The 23,054-nt window shown below is 40.1% G+C and overlaps 1 protein-coding gene across 1 annotated transcript in view; it reads left to right on the forward strand.

The window, feature by feature from the left end:
* Positions 1-3,312: 3,312 nt before the first annotated feature.
* Positions 3,313-23,054, forward strand: part of smtnl (smoothelin, like) — an 81,533-nt gene continuing 61,791 nt past the window's right edge. The window contains exon 1 of the mRNA XM_028806685.2: positions 3,313-4,134. Coding sequence (XP_028662518.1) covers positions 3,700-4,134 — 435 coding nt within the window. The 5' untranslated portion in view covers positions 3,313-3,699. The remainder of the gene's footprint in view (positions 4,135-23,054) is intronic.

Here is a 23,054-nt window from a genome sequence, read left to right on the forward strand (position 1 = left end):
ACAAAATTTAAGAAAGCCCCCCAATTAAGACCATGATCCTCAAAATGGGTTAAGTGGTGAAAGCATTGGACTATAAAGTGCTGGTTCAAAACCAGCACTGCCACACTGTGTGAGCCAAGAAAGTCACTTAATCAATAACAACTTATAGAAACCTTCATTGATACACCGTTGCAATGGATGCATAGTTTTAATTTCAGATTTACAAATAAAACACTAAGGATTATGTGTCCAGTCCCATGGAGCAATCTGATTGGTCAGTTTGGCTTTGGTGACGTGACATAACAGGAAGTGCGAGTGTGAGACACACATGGAGCAGTAAAGGCGCACGCCGTGTTGTCTTCAAGGACAGAAAGTATAAAACCGTACAGGAGGTGAGAAAGGAGAGAAGGAGCGCAGCCGGTCACGACACACGTGAATACAGAGGAAAGGCGCTGAGAGTACACAGAGGGCAGAAGATAGCAAATGTTTTTAAATTATTGCATACTGTGGCTAGTAACACATAATTTGCAAAAACGTAAAGAAACATTAAATAATGTTTGTTAAGGACTTAATAACAATTGTATTTATTATGAGGTGTCACTAATATATGAATTATTGTGTTTGTTCTGGAAATTACAGTGTCACCGTTTAACCCAAGGGGTCTCCAACTCCAGTCCTGGAGAGCTACTGTGGCTGCAAGTTTTCATTCTAACTCTTTTCTTAACTAGTGACCAGATTTTGCTTACATTTAATTATTGACCATATGTGGCACAAGATTGTTTTTTTTACACTAACATTGGTAAAAGCTTTAACTTTTTTTATCTGGTCATGCTCACCCACCTATCCATCCATGTTGCTAACCTGTTTATCCAGGACCGGGTTGTCGGGCAGATGGAGCCCATCCAGGCAGTCATGGGGCACAAGGCAGGATCAACACCTGGAGATGGCGCCAGTACATCATAGGTAGTCACGATCAGTGACCCTGAATTGGACAAGGTGGGTGCAGATAATGGACATAAAAGCAGCACAAGTTTGAACTTTTTACGCTAAACTTTAACTGTTTACAAATGAAGTTTTAACTTTTTAACAAGAAATGAAAGGTTTTAACTTTTCTAACTTAAAGTGTCTAATGCAGTAGGTGTCAAACTTCGGTCCTGGAGGGCTTCAGTACCTGCAAGTTTTCATTTGAACCATCTTCTTCATTAGTGACCAGTTTTTTTTGCTAATTAACTTCTTTTGCCTTAAGTTTTAATTCACTTGACCCAGGCCCCATAGTTATCTCTTTTCATGAATTATCAGCCAAACAATAATGAGACACAAAACAAGCCGCTACATGATCAGCTCAAATGTGTCCATCACACAATATCTGACAATAAAGAAAGGTGAAGGTCTCAGTAAGGTTGATCTCTCAGGTCACCAAAACATTTTGACGGTGTTCTTAGAAAAAAATAGAAAATCAGCAGTTTTGGAAATGTCTGTTGTGGCAGAACGAGAGCAGTAACAAGCCATGGAGTTAAATAACGGGTTTAATTAACAGCGAGAATGGGCTTCTCATTAAGAGATTGGTTGGAGTGAAATTGGTTGGAGTTTGAAATGCCAATTTAGCTGGTCATCTGTTGGCTCGTTTCACATCTCATTTCTGTTTGGCTGTCATTTAATGAAAAAAGGAATAAATTCAGAGGACTGAATCCTTAAAAACAGGGCTATTAAAATGTTGGGAAAAAGAGTTAATTAGCAGTGAAAACTGATCACTGATCAGGAAAAGGGTTAGAATGAAAACCTGCAGCCACTGCGGCCCACCAGGCCTGGAGTTCAACACCCCTGGTCTAATGTTTACCTTAAACTGGCCCTGTTTCAATTTTTTTGCAACTAATACTGGCAAAAATGTAAACTTTTACTCACTAAATTCTGAATTTTTCTTTAAATAAAGTCCTACACAACCCTAAATTGCACAAAGATGGTACAGATACAATGAATGGATAACTTAGTGCTGGGCAAGTAAGTACAATTTTATATTTTATCCTCTAAAAGTGTTTGAAGTTTAACTTTATTTGAATGTAGCACAAATTTTAAGCTCTGACTGTAACTTTTTTATTTAGACAAATTGGCGTGAACCCAAAATGGACAAAATGAGCATTGACAGTAGATGGACAGATAGCTAGAAGAGGCTCAAGTTTTAACTTTCTTAGCTATTATAAGTGATGTTTTAACCTTTTAACAAAAAGTGACACCCCTTCAACTTTTTCTTTAACTAGAACTGGAACAGATTTTAATTTTTATAAGCAATTTTGTGTGTTCTTTATTTCGCCTTATACAATTTCTTGTATTAGGAATTTGGTAGTTTTCGCCTACCCATTGGGGTCAGAGCGCAGGGTCAGCCATTGTACAGTGCCCCTGGAGCAATTACAGGTTAAGGGCCTTGCTCAAGGGCCCAGCAGAGCAGTGGCCTTTTGGCAGTGACGGGGATTCGAACCGGCAACCTTCGGGATACCAGCGCAGATCCTTAGCCTCAGAGCCACCACATAAGTTAATTTTTTTGTGGTCATCTTTAATCAGCTGTAAATGTTTCCAGAGTGAGGCTGCTAAACAGAAATGACAGATTAAGTGAGACTCAGAATGGTGCCCCTGTCTGTCTGTGTGTGCCCACTCTATACCTGCTTGTGTGTACCAACATAAGTGGGAGGGTGTATAAATGTATGTTTCCAATTAAAAATGACAACAAAGACAGCAATTCTAAAATAAATTTACAGTCCAGGGAAGTCCATTTTTTTAAAAAGCTAGAATTGCAAAAGCACTGCATTTGTTATGACATTTTAACTTTTTCTTTGATGCAGAGTTAAGAATCACACATAAAAACAAAATGAGGGGTCCTCAGATATGACGTGTGTAGATGCAGTGTCAGCGTTACATCCTTTCAACTTTCTGCTTCCCTGTACCCTCCTCCCACCCCCCCACAGACAACCAACTTCACATCTGTACAGATAAGGAATGTTTAGTTTGGCAGGATCACCTCATACACACACAGGCCCAAAATGAGGTAAACTATTCTGACAGCTCACACACACACACACACACACACACACACACACCCACACACACCCACACACACACACACACACACACACACCTCTTTGCTAGGCGCACATCATTCACAGCTGTTCACTCCCTCTCTCCCTCTCTCCATTTTGCTATCTGTTACCTCATTGCTGGTGTCAGACTTTGCCAGCAACAGTGCGGCCTCCTCCTACTCCTCCTCCAGTTCTGTAATTCCATCTCTCTCTCTCTCTCTCTCTCTCTCTCACACACACAGACACACACACACACATACACACACACACGCACGCACGCGTGTGTGCTCACAAAGGGGACGGCTCTCTTGTCTTGACAGCCTTCACAAAGCTGTTGGAGGCTTGGACTGAGCAGTCACTTTGTGAGTTGTGACCCAGCCGTGCACAGTTAGCCGTGGGTCAGCTGAGCGAGGGCCCCAGGCAATTGCTGAGTGACTGGTGGGGCAGAAAGAGGAGGTGACGTGCAGGCAAACAGAGCTTGAAGGTCTTTTGCGGGACTTTTTGAAAGTGATCTGAAGGTGAAAGAACATTGCCTGGGTGGCTCCTGTGATTTACTAAGTTAAACTTTTACTCCGCCACTCCAACTCACAGGAACCTTGTGAATCCTCTGCTGTCCAGCTGGCACCTGTGATACACTCTGAAAAGCCTAAGGATGGAAGCCAATGAAATTGCAGACTTGGACCAGTCAGATGCACAGACTGTGTGTGAGGCTCTTGGCCGCTATGAGGACACCTTAAGGGATGCAGTGAGGGAGATCCACATGGACATCAACATTTTCAAAAAGGGAGTGGAGCAGCGTATTGAAGACACCTTGCGTCTGGTCAGTCCACTGTCCCGCACCGTCTCTGAATTGCAACAGGAGAACCGGCAACTCCGCATGCAGCTGGAAGCACTGATGAGGCAGGTCCAGCTGCTAACAGGGGCTGCAGCCGCAGAAAGAAATGGTAACACTGGCTCTGCTTCACCGGCATCTCCACTGTCTCCCACCTCACCAACTTCAGCATCGCTGGCCACAGTATCCTCAGGAGGGGCCTCAGCAACACGCTATGCAAGCCGTGCCACCTTTGCCATCTACAGCAAGACAAGTGTGAGTAACAGTCAAACACAATGGTTGCCAGGATCTTCTGGCTTCTGCGGGGAGGGTGGCAGGTTTAATGAAAGAGAACACTCCACACTGTCTATGCTCCATAGTTGCTAGCTGAGTGTAAGCACAACCTGCCACTTTTTCTCCTAATTGGCATGGGGTGCATCCTTCTATGACCATTTGTAAATGATTTAATATTTTGTACTTAAACACAAACAATGAATGACACAGTAGTCATGTTGAGTTCTCTCCCTACACTCACATGAAGCAGTTATCTTTATAGCATCATTCAATATTTGACTATGTGGCACAGTGCCCATATGAGGAGAGACTGATGATCTGTTCAAACTGTTGACCAGCATAGACTCACATTACAGATGCCATCTCTCAGTGCTTCTAAATGCTATGGACTTAAATAACAGAGAAAGTATGTGAAAAGCATGTGAAAAACTATCGACCTGAACAACATGTGGAGTGATAAATAGTTCTCCACATCAAATATAATTGAGGATGTTTCCCTTGCTAGCCATGTCAGAGATTATGTAGATCAAACAAGCATTACATGGGCATTGGGTCAGTCACAGAGAGACAGCAGGAAGACCTGATGGCAGGTAGTGGTGCACTCCATAACACAACCACGAGGCATCCATGTCACAAAACAAGGGGCATTGATACAGAGAGGCTCATCATTGTTCTGTCAATGGACACTCTCAGTGACGTCAGAAGAAAAATAAACCATCTCTTGATGGAGGTCTGTCTGAAAGACTTTAAGCCGAAAATAACAGTTCAGTTTCGTGAGCAAAAAGAATTCTGAATTTAAGGAGCGGAAATCAATCTGAAAAGATGCCGATGCATATGAGGATATGTGTACTCTGAAAAGACATCACATTATCTGGGCCCAAAACTCCACATAGTTTATGTTCATCAGGTTAAAGTCACATCAATCAGAAATGCTAAGGGGTGCTTTCATTTTTATAGGAAGATGAACACACATTACACATTGCCCAGTGAGGGCCTGGCAGCAGCAGGTTTAGAAACAGCATATGAGGGCTAGCAGGACAACTGTTCTCATGAGAAAACTAGTGATCTGTTCAGAGCTTCATTCTGCTTTATGTCTTTTGATGCTGAGTGGGCTCCAGCTTACTGTGTCCCTGATAAGGAAAAAGCAGAACTTAAACTGGATTGATAGATAGGAAATATTCATTAATTTATTTCATCAGTCCCCTTTATTCCAATTCAGGGTCATAAGGGGTTGAGTAATGCTTCATATTTTTCAAATAATTTCAGCATTTAAAAGGGATAATAGTACTAAATTAAAAAGTAATCGATTATCTCTGTTCTGTCTAGAGTTTGTTCCTGACTTGCATCCAATGTTGCCTCCACAACTATGAATTTGATTATGTTTTTTAAGGGATATCTTATGGTAAAAATTGTTAATTTACTTAGGGGAGGTGTAATGGCATAATGCTTAGAGCTGCTCACCTATGGCTCCAGCATCCTGTGTTTAAATCCAGTCATTATCATAGTGGAGTTTGCATGTTCTTGCCATGTCTCTTTCCCCTAGTATTTCTCCAGGGACTCTATTTCTTCATTCCCGAGACAAAGATGTTTGATAAATCTGAGGCTCTCAATTGGACCTCTGTGGGTAAGTGACCCCTTCAATGGCTCCAGTCCTCTGTGACTCTGAATTGGATTAAGTGTGTTTGACAATTTATTGATGATTATTATTATTATTTAACCTAGAAATAGTTTGATGCCAGGTCTGAAAGTGTAGGTGGCACAGAGCAATTTTCAGGATGTGTCCATCTATCCATTCATCCATCCATCCATCTATTTTCTGCTGCTTATTGAGGTAAAGGTCATTGGGGCATCAATCTAAACAAAGATGCTGAGACATCCATTTTCCCTGACACCTTCTCCATCACCTCAGTCAGGGTACCAAGGCTTTCCCAGACCACCAGAGAGATATAATCTCTCCAGTGTGTTCTAGGTCTACTCCAATGTCTCCTCCCGGTTGGACATGCCCAAAATACCTCTGCAGGAAGTCATCAAGAGACATCCTAATCAGATGCCCAAACCACCTCCACTGGCTCTTTTCAATGCGGAGCAGTGGCTTTACTTTGATCTACTCCGAATGTCTGTGCTCCTGACACAATGTCTAAGGTTGAGCCTGGACACCCTATGGAGGAAGCTTATTTCCACTGCTTGGATCTGTGATTTAGTTATTTTGGTCACTACCCAAAGCATGTGGCTATATGCGAGGTTAGGAACATAGATTGACCCATAAATCTGGGCTTTGCGTTTCAGCTCAGCTCTCTCTTTATCACAATTTACCTTCCCAACGCCCACATAACTGTTGATTGCTCTGACCCACCTGTCAATCTCTCACTCCCTTCTTCCCTCACTCAAAAAGAGATCATTTAACTGCTCCGCTTGAGGTAGCACCTCCTGCCCAACCTGGATTAGGCACTCCACCTGTTTCTGGTTGAAAAAACGATGACTTGGAGGTACTGATCCTCATGCAAAAGAAATTCGTCTAGAAGTGTGAGTTGAAGATCTCCCAGACAAGAGCCTCTGCCAAACGTTCCCAGTCCCCCTCACTATATGTTTGGGCTGGTCAGGTCTGTCCGGCACTTGTCTTTGCTATCTGATCCAACTCACTACCAGCTAGTGATAGCTGACAGCCCTGGCCCTCTGTTTGCCTTAGTGTTGAAGACTTACAGTTGTAGATCAGATAACACGACTATGAACTCGATTATTAATCTATGGCCTATGGCACCCTGGTGCCATTGCAATTTATGAACACCGTTATGTTCAAACATGGTGTTCACTATGGACAAACTGTGACAAGCACAGAATTCCAACACCAAACTACCATTCACATTCAGATCAGGTAGGCCGTTTCTCTGAATAACAATCTTTAAGGTTTTACTGTTGTTGCCCATGTAACTGTTGAAGTCCCCCAACAGAACGATAGAGACCCTAGAGGGAGCATCGTTCAGCACTTGCTTTTCTTGTTATTTTACATTATATGTGCTTTCAGGTCACTTAGCAGATTATTTGCATAAATATCAGTTCTTTAAGAGACTACTGTACCTGAAGTGTCTGGGGTGTGATACATTGTTTTTCTGAGATAAGTGATGAATGGAGTCAAAATCAACCATCTTTTTCCTGTACATCGTTTGTCTAATTCTGACTTCTGGGGCCTGGAAAACAACTGTTGACAGGACAGAGTCAAATAAATATAAAACATAACACACCATAAAATAACATTCTCAGACCCATCTATCCGTTCCAAGCCCATTATATTAAAGCCCATTTAACCGATTCTCAAAACCATTTAATCAAATTTGGACTTGGGACCTGGAGCCTTTCCTGGTGGCATTAGGTACAAGATGGGGTCCTGCCCTGAACAAGACAAAGTCAAGTTCACATCTTCATCATGTATTAATACATAAAGGTAAAACAAGAACAACAGATGTTGGTGCATCCTTCTTATTCCTAGTGCAACTGGGTGTTTTTGTAATTAATGCATTGTGATTTGGGTTTGACAATGATTTGTGAGTTTTATAATATTGTGTAGGGAGTTGAAATGGGGTTGCAATGCAACAGTGGATGTGAAAAGACCCGTGTCCTTGCGCTGCTGCATCTGCCAAGCTGCTTTGGCATGCAACATTGCTACTGTGGACAAGTCCCCAAGCTGATGCTCAGCGTCTGCCAGATCTGACTGATCAGCAGTGACTATGAAGTCCTAATGATTTATCTTGAAAGAAACGCCAAGCAAAATGACACCTTTTATTAGCTAACTAGAAAGATTACAATATGCAAGCTTTCGAGGCAACTCAGGCCCCTTCTTACATCTTGCCTGAAGAAGGGGCCTGAGTTGCCTCGAAAGCTTGCATATTGTAATCTTTCTAGTTAGCTAATAAAAGGTGTCATTTTGCTTGGCTTTTCTCTACATTCATAATGGCTAACACGGTACAACACCCTAGTACTCTTGAAAGAAACAAAAGTGTAAATGCTACTGTCCCACACTATGAAGTGAATATATTATAACATGCTGAACAAGAAGGCCTAGCTTTGATGCAAAACATACTTGAATTTTGGTTCAGCCAGAATTTCAAGCAGGGCATGCATTTCCTTCTGTTTACTGGGTAAATGGCATGTTGTTTCTCAGTTTGTGTTTTGCCACATTTCCCAAAACTGATAATATTTAAGGACACAACTACCGTATATTCTCATGTATAAGTCGGCTCTTGAAACTCGAAAAATCGATCATAAAATCAGACCCTGACTTATACACCTGTTCAAAAATGCGACACTTAATTTTTTTTCTTGCATCAGTTTCTCAGACACGTCAAATTTTGTTGCAGCAGCACAGTTACCAATTTCTTCCGCCACTTCAACGACTTTTAATTCAAAACCAGCTTCATATGTTTTCTGATCGAACGCTCTATTGTAGATAAGGGATGCTCTTACGATAAAGGTGTATGAGTGTGTGAGATACAAAAAACACAAAACAGTGCCAATGTCACTTTGGAATAGTTTGTGTGGTGACATAGGCACAAAACATAGAAAAAAAAGTCAGTGTGCTCTGTGGTTAGTCTCTCAGGTCGGCGTTAACATATCATAGTCCCTTGGACCAATAGCATGAGTTTTCCACATTCGACTTACAGTGGTGTGAAAAACTATTTGCCCCCTTCCTGATTTCTTATTCTTTTGCATGTTTGTCACACAAAATGTTTCTGATCATCAAACACATTTAACCATTAGTCAAATATAACACAAGTAAACACAAAATGCAGTTTTTAAATGATGGTTTTTATTATTTAGGGAGAAAAAAAATCCAAACCTGCATGGCCCTGTGTGAAAAAGTAATTGCCCCCTTGTTAAAAAATAACCTAACTGTGGTGTATCACACCTGAGTTCAATTTCCGTAGCCACCCCCAGGCCTGATTACTGCCACACCTGTTTCAATCAAGAAATCACTTAAATAGGAGCTGCCTGACACACAGAAGTAGACCAAAAGCACCTCAAAAGCTAGACATCATGCCAAGATCCAAAGAAATTCAGGAACAAATGAGAACAGAAGTAATTGAGATCTATCAGTCTGGTAAAGGTTATAAAGCCATTTCTAAAGCTTTGGGACTCCAGCGAACCACAGTGAGAGCCATTATCCACAAATGGCAAAAACATGGAACAGTGGTGAACCTTCCCAGGAGTGGCCGGCCGACCAAAATTACCCCAAGAGCGCAGAGACGACTCATCCGAGAGGTCACAAAAGACCCCAGGACAACGTCTAAAGAACTGCAGGCCTCACTTGCCTCAATTAAGGTCAGTGTTCATGACTCCACCATAAGAAAGAGACTGGGCAAAAACGGCCTGCATGGCAGATTTCCAAGACGCAAACCACTGTTAAGCAAAAAGAACATTAGGGCTCGTCTCAATTTTGCTAAGAAACATCTCAATGATTGCCAAGACTTTTGGGAAAATACCTTGTGGACTGATGAGACAAAAGTTGAACTTTTTGGAAGGCAAATGTCCTGTTACATCTGGCGTAAAAGGAACACAGCATTTCAGAAAAAGAACATCATACCAACAGTAAAATATGGTGGTGGTAGTGTGATGGTCTGGGGTTGTTTTGCTGCTTCAGGACCTGGAAGGCTTGCTGTGATAGATGGAACCATGAATTCTACTGTCTACCAAAAAATCCTGAAGGAGAATGTCCGGCCATCTGTTCGTCAACTCAAGCTGAAGCGATCTTGGGTGCTGCAACAGGACAATGACCCAAAACACACCAGCAAATCCACCTCTGAATGGCTGAAGAAAAACAAAATGAAGACTTTGGAGTGGCCTAGTCAAAGTCCTGACCTGAATCCAATTGAGATGCTATGGCATGATCTTAAAAAGGCGGTTCATGCTAGAAAACCCTCAAATAAAGCTGAATTACAACAATTTTGCAAAGATGAGTGGGCCAAAATTCCTCCAGAGCGCTGTAAAAGACTCATTGCAAGTTATCGCAAACGCTTGATTGCAGTTATTGCTGCTAAGGGTGGCCCAACCAGTTATTAGGTTCAGGGGGCAATTACTTTTTCACACAGGGCCATGTAGGTTTGGATTTTTTTTTCTCCCTAAATAATAAAAACCACCATTTACAAACTGCATTTTGTGTTTACTTGTGTTATATTTGACTAATGGTTAAATGTGTTTGATGATCAGAAACATTTTGTGTGACAAACATGCAAAAGAATAAGAAATCAGGAAGGGGGCAAATAGTTTTTCACACCACTGTATACTACTGACATTTAAAATACCGGAAATTATACGGTAAAATCAAGCCCTGACTTATCCGCAGGAGAACTTAAATGCGAGTATTTACGGTATGTGCAATTATTAGTAATGACCTCAGGTTTCATTATAATAAGTATATTATCATTTGATACTTTGTAAAGTTAGGAGCAGCACAGTGGTGCAGTGGTATCGCCGCTGCCTCACAGTAGGAGACCAGGGTTTGTGACCCTGGTCCTCCCTGTGTGGAGTTTGGATGTTCTCCCTGTCTCTGTATGGGTTTCCTGCAGGTGCTCCGGAGTCCTTCCATATTCCACAGACATGCAAGTTAGGTGAACTGGTGGCACTAGACTGGCCCTAGTGTGTGTTTGGTGTGTGTGTGTTCGCTGATGCCCTGTTCAGGGTTTGTTCCTGCCTTGTGTCCTATGCTGGCTGGGATAGGCTCCAGCACCGAACACCAGTGACCCTGGTCTGAAATATGTGGGTTAGAAAATGACATGACTTTGTACAGATGTTTTTAACTATACACATCCTTAGCCAGAACAAAATAACTTGGTAATATTAATGGCATCTTTATGATATTAATGCAATTCTATATTCATAATACTTCACATTGTTTCAGACATTTTTAAATGACACTTATAAACAATTCTACTGCCTGCTTCTTCACTTCTTAAGTTCCCATATGTAGTTTTATTTAGACTGGGGTAGTAGCTGCTAAAAAGGAAATATGTCACCTGTGTCACCTGCCTGGGTGAATTTGCATTATTCTGTGCTTATCTTCCCCTGCCTCTTGTTTTAGTAATTAAGCACCATTTATGAACAGGTCTGGATGTGAGAAAGGTGAAAAGGTGTAATTTACATGCTCTTAAATTTCCCTGATGTGCACCCAAATAGAGGTTCTGCCCTAACACAGTCAGCCAGTCCATTTATTTATGAGGGTGCAAAGTCCTGGGGCAAAATGACAGACTGACATAGTGGCTAAGGATGGAACTGACTTCTAAACCACAAGGCCGCTGCTTCAGTCCCCACCTCTGATTCACTGTGTAACCCTGAATAAGTCCCCAAGCTCACCTGTCGTAAAAAATATACATTATATAAGCTCTACTACTATGGATCTGTGCCTGTAAAGATGCCTGGGATGGTTTTCACTGTAAAAAGGGGGTATATAAAACAGAAGTTGTTTGTTAAGACTGGGATTAAAGTTTGAACATTCTGTGTGTGGCTTTCCCCACTCCCTGACATATTGTATATGCTGAGGTGATATTGTATACACTGATCTTACTAATATTAGAATCAAAAACTAATGTAACATAACATAAAATTGTCAGTCCTGCTTAGTCTAATTTCGGGTCATAGTGGTACAGAAGCTTTCAAAGCAGTATGGGGGCACAAGACAGAAAACAGCCCTGGACAGGGTGCCAGCTTACTGCTGCAGCCATTTAAACACATGTCCACACTCACACTCACTCTCACCCTGCGCCACATCACCTATCAAACAAGTCCGTGGGGAAGTGGAAGGAAACCAGAATACTCAGAGAAAAACCCACACAAACACAGAGAGACTCTGCAAAGTGCTCATGGACAACTTAGTGTGGAATTTGAACCCAAGACCTTGGATCCATGAGTCGTCAGCATGGCGCACTGCAATCGCACCACAAAGATTACAACAAAGGCAAAAATGCACTGCCTGCGGTACACAAAGAGACGTACGTTAGCAAGCGTTCTGTTTCAAATGTCACCACATGACTGGTCTTCATATTACCAGAGACAGCTGCTTTGTACAGAAATGGTTTACTGAACTTGTGGCTGCTTTTTTCTTCCCTAATCTTTTACTGTTTCCTGTTAGCACTGCATGATTCTACATTTTTTTTGTGCCGTTAAAGTTCATTTATGGCTAGTTGTTTTATTATCTACATTTACGTATTGACTTTGACTTACTGCTCTGTGAGCTACTGTAGTTATCATGTGTGATATTATAGGATCATTTGTGTCATGTGACATGGAAGATGACATTAAATTGTTAAAATCTATGTAAACATATTTACCCTAAAATGCTTGGTAAAGAAAAGAGGTCAAAAAAATGAACTTAGTGATTTAAACAGCATAACTTTGTCAGATGTACTTACTCTGGAGGCCAGGGTTTATTCTGGCAGCATCAGGTACAAGGCAGGAACCGTTTGTAGATGGCAGGGGGGCTCCTCTATTACAGCTTCCACTCACATATTCACCAACAAACACAAGATGGACATCTTTGGAGATGTGGGTAGATAATCAGAGAAACTGGAGGAAAGCCCACAGAGATGTGAGGAGATGTGCAAACTACCAAAGAGACACAACCCAGGACAGTGGATGTGGAAGGCAGCAGTGCTAACTGCTATGCCACTGTGACGCCCTAGTAATAAAATACATATTTAAAAATAACCACATGCATGAATAGAATACAAAATATTATTAAATATTATCATTACTTATTAATTACTTGTTCTCATTATGTGGCGGTCAAGGGTCTGCCCAGAGTCACTCAGAACTGACAAAGGCTATATTTGCATTACCAGGTTGCACATTTTTTTAAAGCAGACTACCCAAGACAAACAGAGTTGATGCTTGGCATTTGATTTCATGACAGTAATAATCCCTGCCCAGAGCTGCTCAGACTTTCTGTATTTGTTAGATTTATCAATATGGACAGTGAAGAAGCCAGCTGCTCATTCTCTCAGTTACTGTGAACTCATCCTAAGATTCAGAACATGCATTGGTGTCCTCCTCCGGCTCTGAATGCACTCTACTGGTAGTAGATAATCTACATGTGGGTAAGACTAAGACCTGATCCACACTAACACAGATAAATTTGAATACCTTTTTTTTTTAATTAATTTTGACCTTCCTTCCACACTTTTAACAGTTTTTTTGACCACCAAAAATGAATTACGTCGAAAACGTCTGAATCTGAAAGCGGCAGGTCTGGCATGGCAGTGGGTGTCGAAAACATTGAATGATAGTTATTGTGACCAGGCACTGACTTCACTTTTCTTGCGTTAATTCCTTTTTGTGATCTCCTCTTTACTGTGGGTGCTCTTTTGCTAAATTCTCTACCTCAGATGATACTATGCCTTGAACCACTCAGATACTCTACGGGATTTATTTTACCTAACATTATCCATGGCTTTGGCTTCCTCATACTTGTTTTAGTTGTGCTTCATCTTCTATCCACACAAAGTCCAGTTTGGTGTTTTTTTTCCAAATACTACATCTGCATTTTGATTTTCTTTGATTTGGTTTGCCTCACCGACAAACATTTAGGAAACAATCTTAAAACACTAGTGTGGACTGAAAGTGCCAATTGTCAAGAATGAAAACGTCTTTTTCCAATTCATATGTGTTAGTGGACTAAGCTTAAGATAACAAAAAAGCAACATACCTGACAGTTTAAGGTGAGACCGACTGAGACATTTAGCTGGCTCTCTAAGATTTTAAGTGTCATAAAATAACATTTTAAAACATACTGTATTTTGCTGCTTTTTTAAAAGTATAGTCCTTAACATTTCAACGAGGATTTCATTAAATGGACTAAGATGACTTGTTTTATGATTAGCATCAACTGAGAACATGTTTGCAGATGTGGCATGTGTTTATATGTTCTTTTATTAGTCAGTGAAACAGCATGGCAATGACATTCTCACGGATGTTTTCCTGTAGTTCTCTACTCGATGCAAGGGGATGAGCCTCCATGGTAAAAAAGGGACAGTTTTTATGTTGCAAGGGTTCACAAGCAGCTGCACTCCTCAAAAGCTCAAGTTAAAAATGATGCTAATGTCCTTTGAATTCGCTGCTCCCTACTTATTTGGCTTGATAAGACCATGAACTTCAGATCACTCTCCCCTGAGAGACAGTTGGCTAGATGTTTTATAAAAATAGAAGGTCCAAGTACTAATTAACAAAATGTTAGAAGTCTTCCTACTGTTCAGTCTAATGGCAGATCCTGAACGCTAATCCATACACTTGGACAACTTTAGATTGTTGAGAATATTTTGCAAAACAGACTTCAGGCATATTTAAGATAAAAAATATATATGACAAATCGTAACACAGCAGTCCACTGACATGATCTGTCTAGCCATTCTCTAATCTGTTTAATCCCGTCCAAGGGAATGTGGCTGGAGTTTATGCTGGCAGCATCAGGTGCAACGTAGAAAGATGACAATATAGAACATCTAAATCTGTTCTTTAAAATTTATAAAAGAAAACCTGCACCATATCATCTCAGAAGAACACTTTTGGGGTTTTGGAAATTCCTTGCCCCGCTTTAAGTTTTTTTTTTTTTACATTTTTCCCACTCTTTTGCTTCCCTTTTCTTTAAATTTTGCTTTTATAGTCTGGAATTATTTTCAACTTTTTTTCCTGTTTCCCTTGAGAGCCTTCCATTGAGAATTTTGATACAGAAAGAGTTCAGTTCATTTACTTGGAAAATTATCTGAAGTGTATTTAAGAACTTTAAAAGTAGTTAACATATTATCGTGTCACCATAATTCAGTTCAAGTGTCACCATTATTGTTTACGGTTGCTATGGTTTTGCTACTCTGGGCTGACCTTTAAACAGTCACATAGGTGACGTCACTCGCCGTGCACTCCCTGGTTATCCAAGTCTGTGGATAAGACACATCAATTTCTCAAATACTCTGGTTTCAATCCCTCTTTTTTGACTTTTCAAATCAGACTTCTTTTTATCGATTTATGTTTTGTGTTGACAACAAAAGATAGGATTGATTTTGGTTTAGAACTTTTGCCCTTGATTTTGACTATGTCAGTCTTCTGGTCGCTACAGTTTCACTTAGCTGCCTCCTCGAGAAGGCACAACATTGTTTCAAATTTTTCATTTCCTCCCTGTTTAATCACATAAAAAAAAAGTGCTCACAAAAGTTATTTTAACCCCACAGGTTTCTTTTTATTGGTGGGCAAGTTAATTTTGGAAATGGCTAAATTATTAGCCTTGGTTTACATGTTCACCCTACAATATTTGCTGACTTAACTTTCACTAGTCACTCCTGACCCTCTTAAGGGTTGGCTAACCTCTCTGTAAGGAGTAAACATTCACATTGCAATATCTCCACAATGGCCGGGGCTGCTACCTCAGTTTCCTTATTAATGAGGACTGAACCTCGGAATACCTTAGTCGGGGGCAGAACCGGCTCCAGAAACGCTACCCCTGAAAAGACTCCACTACATTGATTTGAATCATTCAGGTTCTACTTTTGACTTCTAGTTGTGATCTTTACCTTCTGCTGTGTCTCCTGTCTGCTGAGTGGGCTCTCTAATTTGACTAATTCCCTCTGCTATCATGATTCCATATGTTGATTTTTATCTCATTTTGTTGAACATACTGCTTATTGTATTGTTATATTTTATTCATGATACCATTTAGTTTTGTCATGGGCTTCACCATTTTGTGCTTTTTTTATGGGCTTTGTTTGTAGCATTCCAGAATTTTGTCAATGCAAACTTTCTTTTGAGTTAGAATCAGGCCGTAAACCTAATTCTAGTCCTTTAATGTTAGTGGAAAAGTGGCATAAATGTTGATATATGATCTACAAAAAAATGAATGCCTGAGCTCCTTAAAGATGCACATCCAGTTTGGCCTTTGTTTCTGCTCATAGTGTTGTCAAATGAAAAGAAAAACCACAATAAACAATAGACCAATTATTATTTTGTTTTTGAACTCAGAATGTCATTTCAATCTGCTTTTATTTTTAATTTATTTCATTTTTCTTATAGTTGTTTATGTTAATGTCATTTTCTCATCGCATTTTTTTTCTGCTGGCCCTGTCATATTGGATGTTTCTCAGCTTGGTTGCCTCGATGTTCTTTACAGGTACATATCCCATAGCTGGACACGTCTTCAACATCACGGCATGTGATGTCATGACAGTTCCAGTTTAAATGATAGTGGTGCAAATCCCACTGTATCCAATTGGGCTGCTTTGCTATTTACTTTCTTCTTTGCTGCAAATACAGTTTTCATGTTGACCTGTTGTGATTTTTTTTGGAGACATCAGAACATTTTTGTGTGTTTTGCCTTTACTATTTAAATACAAGAAAACAGAAGTTTGTTTCTCCCATTGCGTGATGGCTGTGTTGTCACTTCCAGAAAACATGATACTCATGTCACTACTGCTATGCTAATGGATTGATGATACCCATGTCGCTAATGCTACGCTAATGCATTCAGTGTAGTGTCCGAGATTAAGGATTTTTACTTTGAACAGCTTCGGTGTGTGAACTCCTATTGAACAGCATCTTTGAGTCACCAACTCTTAGCTATTCTCCTATCAGCTTTAAACTTTAGTGTCTAGGTTTCGGTAACAGTGTATCTACTTTTGGCATTTTTCTTCATTTATAGTTCAGTGCCTTGGTTCTGGAAGTGTTTTTTCTGATTTCCGGTATTGTCTCTCAGATCTGTTTTTTGAATAGACAGGCATCTCCTGGTTTGGCTAACACTGTAATTGCAGATTGACACATTCTTTCTTGCCAGTTGGGAATTCAGGGGAGTCTACTGGAGCCAAAAATAGAAGGTGGGCATTGTTCACTCTGTGGTTCAGCAGATTACCCTGGATAAAGAGACTGGCACAACAGTCTCTGCTTCCAAACTTTGGATTAAAGCATTCAAAACATTGCCAATATCTCACAGTCTTAAATTATTTATGGAAATAGCATATACTAGATTGATTTTTGACAACAGTTTTTGGTTTACATTTTGGTATTGACAATTTTTTTTTCATTTGTTTTAGTTTTAATCATTTTATTTTTAGTTTAGATCTTTACCCACTATGACTCCCAGAAAACTCAATTATCGTTTCTCTGTCACTGGCCAATCAAAGTCCACACGGACAACATCAGACAGCAGCATTTTTTTCCTTTGCTGATATGGAACATATAAATCACCCTTCAGTGTGATATATGGTATGTGGAGAAAGCTTCCAAGGTCAAGAGAAAGCCAAATACTGCGTTAGCAAGTTAAAACCCTTAATAAGCCAATCGGCCAACTTCAGTTCAGCAGATGCTAGTAAGCATTCCTGAATATTGATATCTGATCATTAAAAAAACACCCACGAGACTAAAATAAACTAAAATGATGATGTAGTGACAGTAACTAATCGTGGAGGAGGGGACTCTATTGTTCCCAACATTCTATGCAAATAAATAATTTTCCAATTAATTATAATTGTTTATGCAGGGCTCATTGTAGGGAGCATTACGAGCTTAACGCCAGATATGGCGCTGGTTGAAAACAATCCACTGCACGATGTCAAACAAATTCAGTGTAAGGCTGTTCAGTTTCCACAATCCATTTCATGCTTCAGCGGCATGATGTCTCCATGCTTAGTGATGCCTCACAGCTCTGGGTTTTGAATCCCACCCTGCTTACTTTGTGTATGGAATTTGTACTTCTCCAAATGTCCATGTCTCTAATTCTTCTTCTAGAAGGAATGCAGGTTAAGGTGATGTGTGTAGGTGGGATGGGGGAACTTTAAGTTAGCCATGTGTGAATGAATATGCCCGCTGATAGACTGATATCCTTTCTGAGGTTGGGTCCTGTTATGTACGTGGGGTGACACGTTCCCAGACCATGTAAATCCTAAGCTGGAGTTATGTCACTTAAGCCCATAATGATGACAGTCCCCATTCCTGGCTATTAACTAAGGTTAGGTCACCCAAGGATGGATATGAAAGTTTGCTAATAGAGACTTTTGTCTCCAAAACTAAACAGCTGTAAGAAACCCATAGTGGACAGTGAAGGTCCTGTTTGTCTGGCTGTCAAAGCTAACCCACACCAGTTCAGAGACGTGAAGGGTCTTGTCTCAGGCACTATTCAGGTTGCAAAATAGTTCATCTGTTTCTGCCAAACATTCTTCTCTTAAATCCGATTCAGCCACAATTAACTAATATTAAGCTGTTATTTAAGCCACATCTGATTGCTACCAGGATGTTTTGAAAATTTCATATTTGTTACAACTGTTTTTCTTTTTTTTCTTTCTAAATAGCCATTTATTTAGTCCTGTGGCCTGCCAGGTGCTTATAGGCACACCCAGACATGTGTTAAGTGCAGGGAGTGAAAAGTTCTGGTTGCATATCTGTCCCTCCATGTTGGATTATATAATATCTGAGGGCTGGCTTTGAATGTTTTTGGGGGCTTTTAATACACACAGCACCTCACTGAAGCAGCAATGCAAGTTCAGTTTTGCCGTTTGAAGACCAACATTAAAGGTCCCTTCTTGTGCGTGTTGCTTCCAGGGTTGACTTCAACTTCCATAGCACTGAATAGGAGTGTATTTAACATACGCCTCTCAACATGAGATGCACAGCTTATGAATCTGACTAATGCTTGAAAGTGTGAAATATAATTCTAAATATTTAGTAACAGTGTCTGGAGCTCAGATTTCAGCAGCATAATAAAAAAACGCCTCACAATGTTCATGCATTATCATAATACACTGTTAAAAAAAGCCAGTGGCATTTTGGTTTACTGAAGAAAACAAAAAGCCTTCTGTTTTTTTGCTACTGCAGTTCCTCTCATTATTTGTATCAGAATTATTCTGGACAATGCAAAGCTTCTCAGTGTTTCTTTCTAAAACGGTTATTTCCCGTTTTTTTTCTTTAGGGACTTACAGTGTGTCCAGTTTTGGGCATTTTCTGCTTTTAATTATTGTCATTGTTATTGTCGTGTTAATCTATATTCCGTAGTTTCTGCTTCTATAAAAGTCTTTCAATCCAAACTAGATTTTTGCTTTGTAAAAGTATCCTGGGTGGCCACCTTAAGCATGCCTGGATGTTGTCTGCTTGGAGCCTGGATGTTCTCCCTTTGTCTGTGAGGGTCCTCCTCTACATACTCCAGTTTTCCTCCCACTTTCTCAAAGTTCCACAGGCTAGTTAACTGTGTCGACGTACGTGTAAAGTACTGGTACCTTGTCCATGGCTATTTCTTGCCTTGTGTCCAGGGCTGCCATGTTTGAGAATCTACAGTATGTAAAGTTATTATAAAAGCACATTCTCATACTAATTTATTCCAATTCAGGTTTGTGGTGGCTTAAAGCCTCTCTCTGAAGCACTGACTACAAGGTACACATCAAAAATGAAGAGGATGCCAGTCTGTCACAGGGTCAACTCACACATGGCCACTTTAGAATCCTCAGTTAATTTAACAAACCCAATGTTGAGCTGGGAGAGAAAACCTGACACAGATATGAGGAGAACGTGCACACTCAACACAGATAGCAGCTGGGCACAGGATTTGAACACAGAATGCTGAGGCGGCCATGCTACACACTGTGCCACCATGCTAGCCTGAGCAAAGTGTTTCAGTTCTGAAACTTCCAAGCATAAACATCTGATGACATAAGCCGTTTGAATGACAGTGACATTCTACAAATCTAGTCATTGGATTTTGGTCCCCATTTTACCCATTTTTTTCACAAATGTTTATGATGCCTCTTGGATTTTTTGATAAAATGACATCAAAACCACATATATAGAAATATATTTCTGTATCAAATACCTTGGATTTATTTCAAGCCTATAGCCATTGTTCTTTGGGGCCTGACATAAGAATTTCTGTGTAGATACAGTAGATAGATAGATAGATAGATAGATAGATAGATAGATAGATAGATAGATAGATAGATAGATAGATAGATAGATAGATAGATAGATAGATAGATAGATCATAATTTGTCCCCAAGGGGAAATTAAAATTTTTATAGAAATTCCATATTATGTAATATTATGTAATATATGTGAGCTGGAACTAATTACTGCAGTTAGCTAGTACATCTTTGGGTACTGCTAATATTATGAAACTAACAAAACATGCTGACCCCCAAAGTCCTAAAATAAAAGGAAAATCAAAACCATGTACAGGTACAACCATTATAACCATTATATCTAAAGCAAGCAAAACATTTCTACTTATGGGGACCATGCTTGTTTTACAATATACTTTTTCTGGCCATCAGTAAAATGGCCTCCAGAGTACCATGACAGAAACGTTTTTGAATTTCCAGAACATATCAGGCTATACTCAGGATTACTTCTTGCTTGTCTATGTTCTTCAGCATCTTGTCTTTTTACTCTTTCTTATTTCTCGATTGTCAGCATACATTCTTTTTTTTCATTTTTGGCATTCCTGCATTTTGTACCCTGCACTTGAAGCTCAGCAGATGTTGCTAATCTTCTTTTCTTTTTGCACTGTCACTTGGTATGGCGATAACTTTGCTATAATAAACACATGACCATCGGTCACGTTGCCAAGGTTGTAGATACAGTACCTCACATTTCCAGTATATATCAGGCCATAAACCTTTTATTAAGACCAAGATCAAGGTCCTAGCCCCAGTAGTTGGTGATTAATCTTGTGGCAGATGAATAGACTTTAGCAATATAAATTGGTTTATTTATAATAAAAGTGCACAAAACACCAACACTGCAACACACAGTCCCTTCTTAAACGCCAGTCCTTCTCCCTCCACTCCTCATCAGGCTGGCCCATTTTTATAGGGCACTCGGAAGGACCCCAAGTGCCCAACGAGCTTCTTCTGACCACACTTCCACCACATTCAGATAAGGCCCTGGAAATGTCCATGTGCCCCCTGGCGGGGGCTATGAGTTCCAACAGGGTTGAGCTCCCATGCTCATGACCCGTGGCCCCACTTGAAACCAAGGGGGCTGCCCTCTGTCAGCCTGGGGGAGAAACTGTCCTGAAAATACTCTCTCCCCTGGTCCTTCCACACCCCGGGCATCCTGCCCTGGTACCGGCCGCCCGCCACAATATATATAGCTTAATAAGTTATCCAGTATTCTGTACATACAGCAATAGTGACTTAAACACCAAGCATGGAACATAAAGCTGTAAGTTAAACAGCAAGCAATAATAAGAACAACAGGAAAAATAATAATAGTAATTTATCTTCTTCTGGATATTCCAGTTTCTCACTACATCCAAAAAACATTGGCTATTACAAATTATTAAGAGTGTGAGTGCAAGTGTGGGTGTGTGCATGAGTGGGCCCTTTGTGTTCTGCTGCAGGAGGATCACTTGTACTTTAAAAGGAGTAAGACCAGAACAAGACAATAAAGAAGATGTAGTGGAAAGAAAAGCTAAAGTGGAAACCAGGTGGATAAAAAATATGGTCATCAAAACTAGGACGTGTAACAAGAACTTTGGTTAAAACTTTCAGAACAAAAACATTACTAACCTGAAACTCTTGAATCAGAAAAGCATGTCACCACTGACCTTTTAATCTGTCGTGTCAATGATGTCAGAGTTGTGATTTTTGTGCACACTTCCCGTGGCAATCAGCAACAAAATGGCAGCGTTCCTAAACAAAACAAAATGGCATCTGAAGTGGGGCAAAGTCATTTTTAGAATTTTACTTACTTATTAAATTTCAAAACTGATACCATATTTGAATTTCTGGTGCTAGAAATCCATATATGGGTATAAAGATAATCCATAAAAAACATAACAAAAAGCTTCGACAGGCTTCTTCAGTCTCCTGTGACCCTGAATTACATTATGCAGGTTTGATGACAATTATAATAATAATAATAACTTTTGATATATTGCCATCTACTGTATATCTATTATTAATTAATTTCAATATACCAAATTCAAAGTTTATGTGTTACAAACTACAGTCCAAGCACTGAATGAACCCTCTGTATACCAAGTATGCTTGATTATTTTTTCCTTGGCTAGTCTGCCTGAATTATGCTTTGGTTTGAGTGCAATAATTACTGTGCCCATTTTTAAGGGCCATTTCCTTGGGGCTATTTGACACATCTGATGCACTTATTTTTAAGCCTCTGCCTGTCACATTGAGCTTTTGGACACACCATTACTATTCCTTAAGACGGGCCTCCCATACCCAATCTTTGTGCAGCCATACTTCGAATTATCAAGTATTTGCCAAGTATATTTAGCAATTGCAATTGCCTTGTATACACCAAGGCTTGCCTAACATCATCTGCCTCATTATTTTCATATCCCCATTCAGTGATCAGTCGCTCATTCTCTTTGGACTTCATTTTAGTGACTTTTTCAAGCCCTGTTTATTTTTACTATCATTTTTTTTTAATTGCATGATAGTGTAGTAAGTAATGTCGTTGCCCCACAGATCCACCGTTCTGTGGTCAAAGCCCATTCCTGATTGCTTACTTTGTGGAGATAGCACGCTCTCTGCATGTCTTTGTGAGTTTTTCCTGCAGGTTTTACTGTCTTCCTTCCACTTCTAAAAGATGTACCTGTTAGGTTAATTGTCATTTCTAAATTGACCCCTTGTAAGAGTCTGTGTGTGTACTGTATGTGCGCTGAGCCTTGCACAACATCCTTTGAGACGTCACCTATAAAATATCTCCCAAGCACTCACTTTTTTAATTACCTTCAGCCCGTTGCCTTAGTCCTTGTTGCATTTATGGCATGTCATAGTTAACTTTTATGTGTCCCTACATGCAAGAAAGTAAAGCAGTGGCTAGCCTTGGTGCCTCACTGCTGCAGGAGACTGGATTGAGGTGATTGTGTGGACTTTACATGTACATAAGGTTTCCTCATGGTGGTCCAGCTTTCCTCCCACAGTTAAATAAAT

The sequence above is a fragment of the Erpetoichthys calabaricus genome, chromosome 8 (genome assembly GCF_900747795.2).
Source record: "Erpetoichthys calabaricus chromosome 8, fErpCal1.3, whole genome shotgun sequence".
In the NCBI taxonomy this organism is placed as follows: Eukaryota; Metazoa; Chordata; class Cladistia; order Polypteriformes; family Polypteridae; genus Erpetoichthys; species Erpetoichthys calabaricus.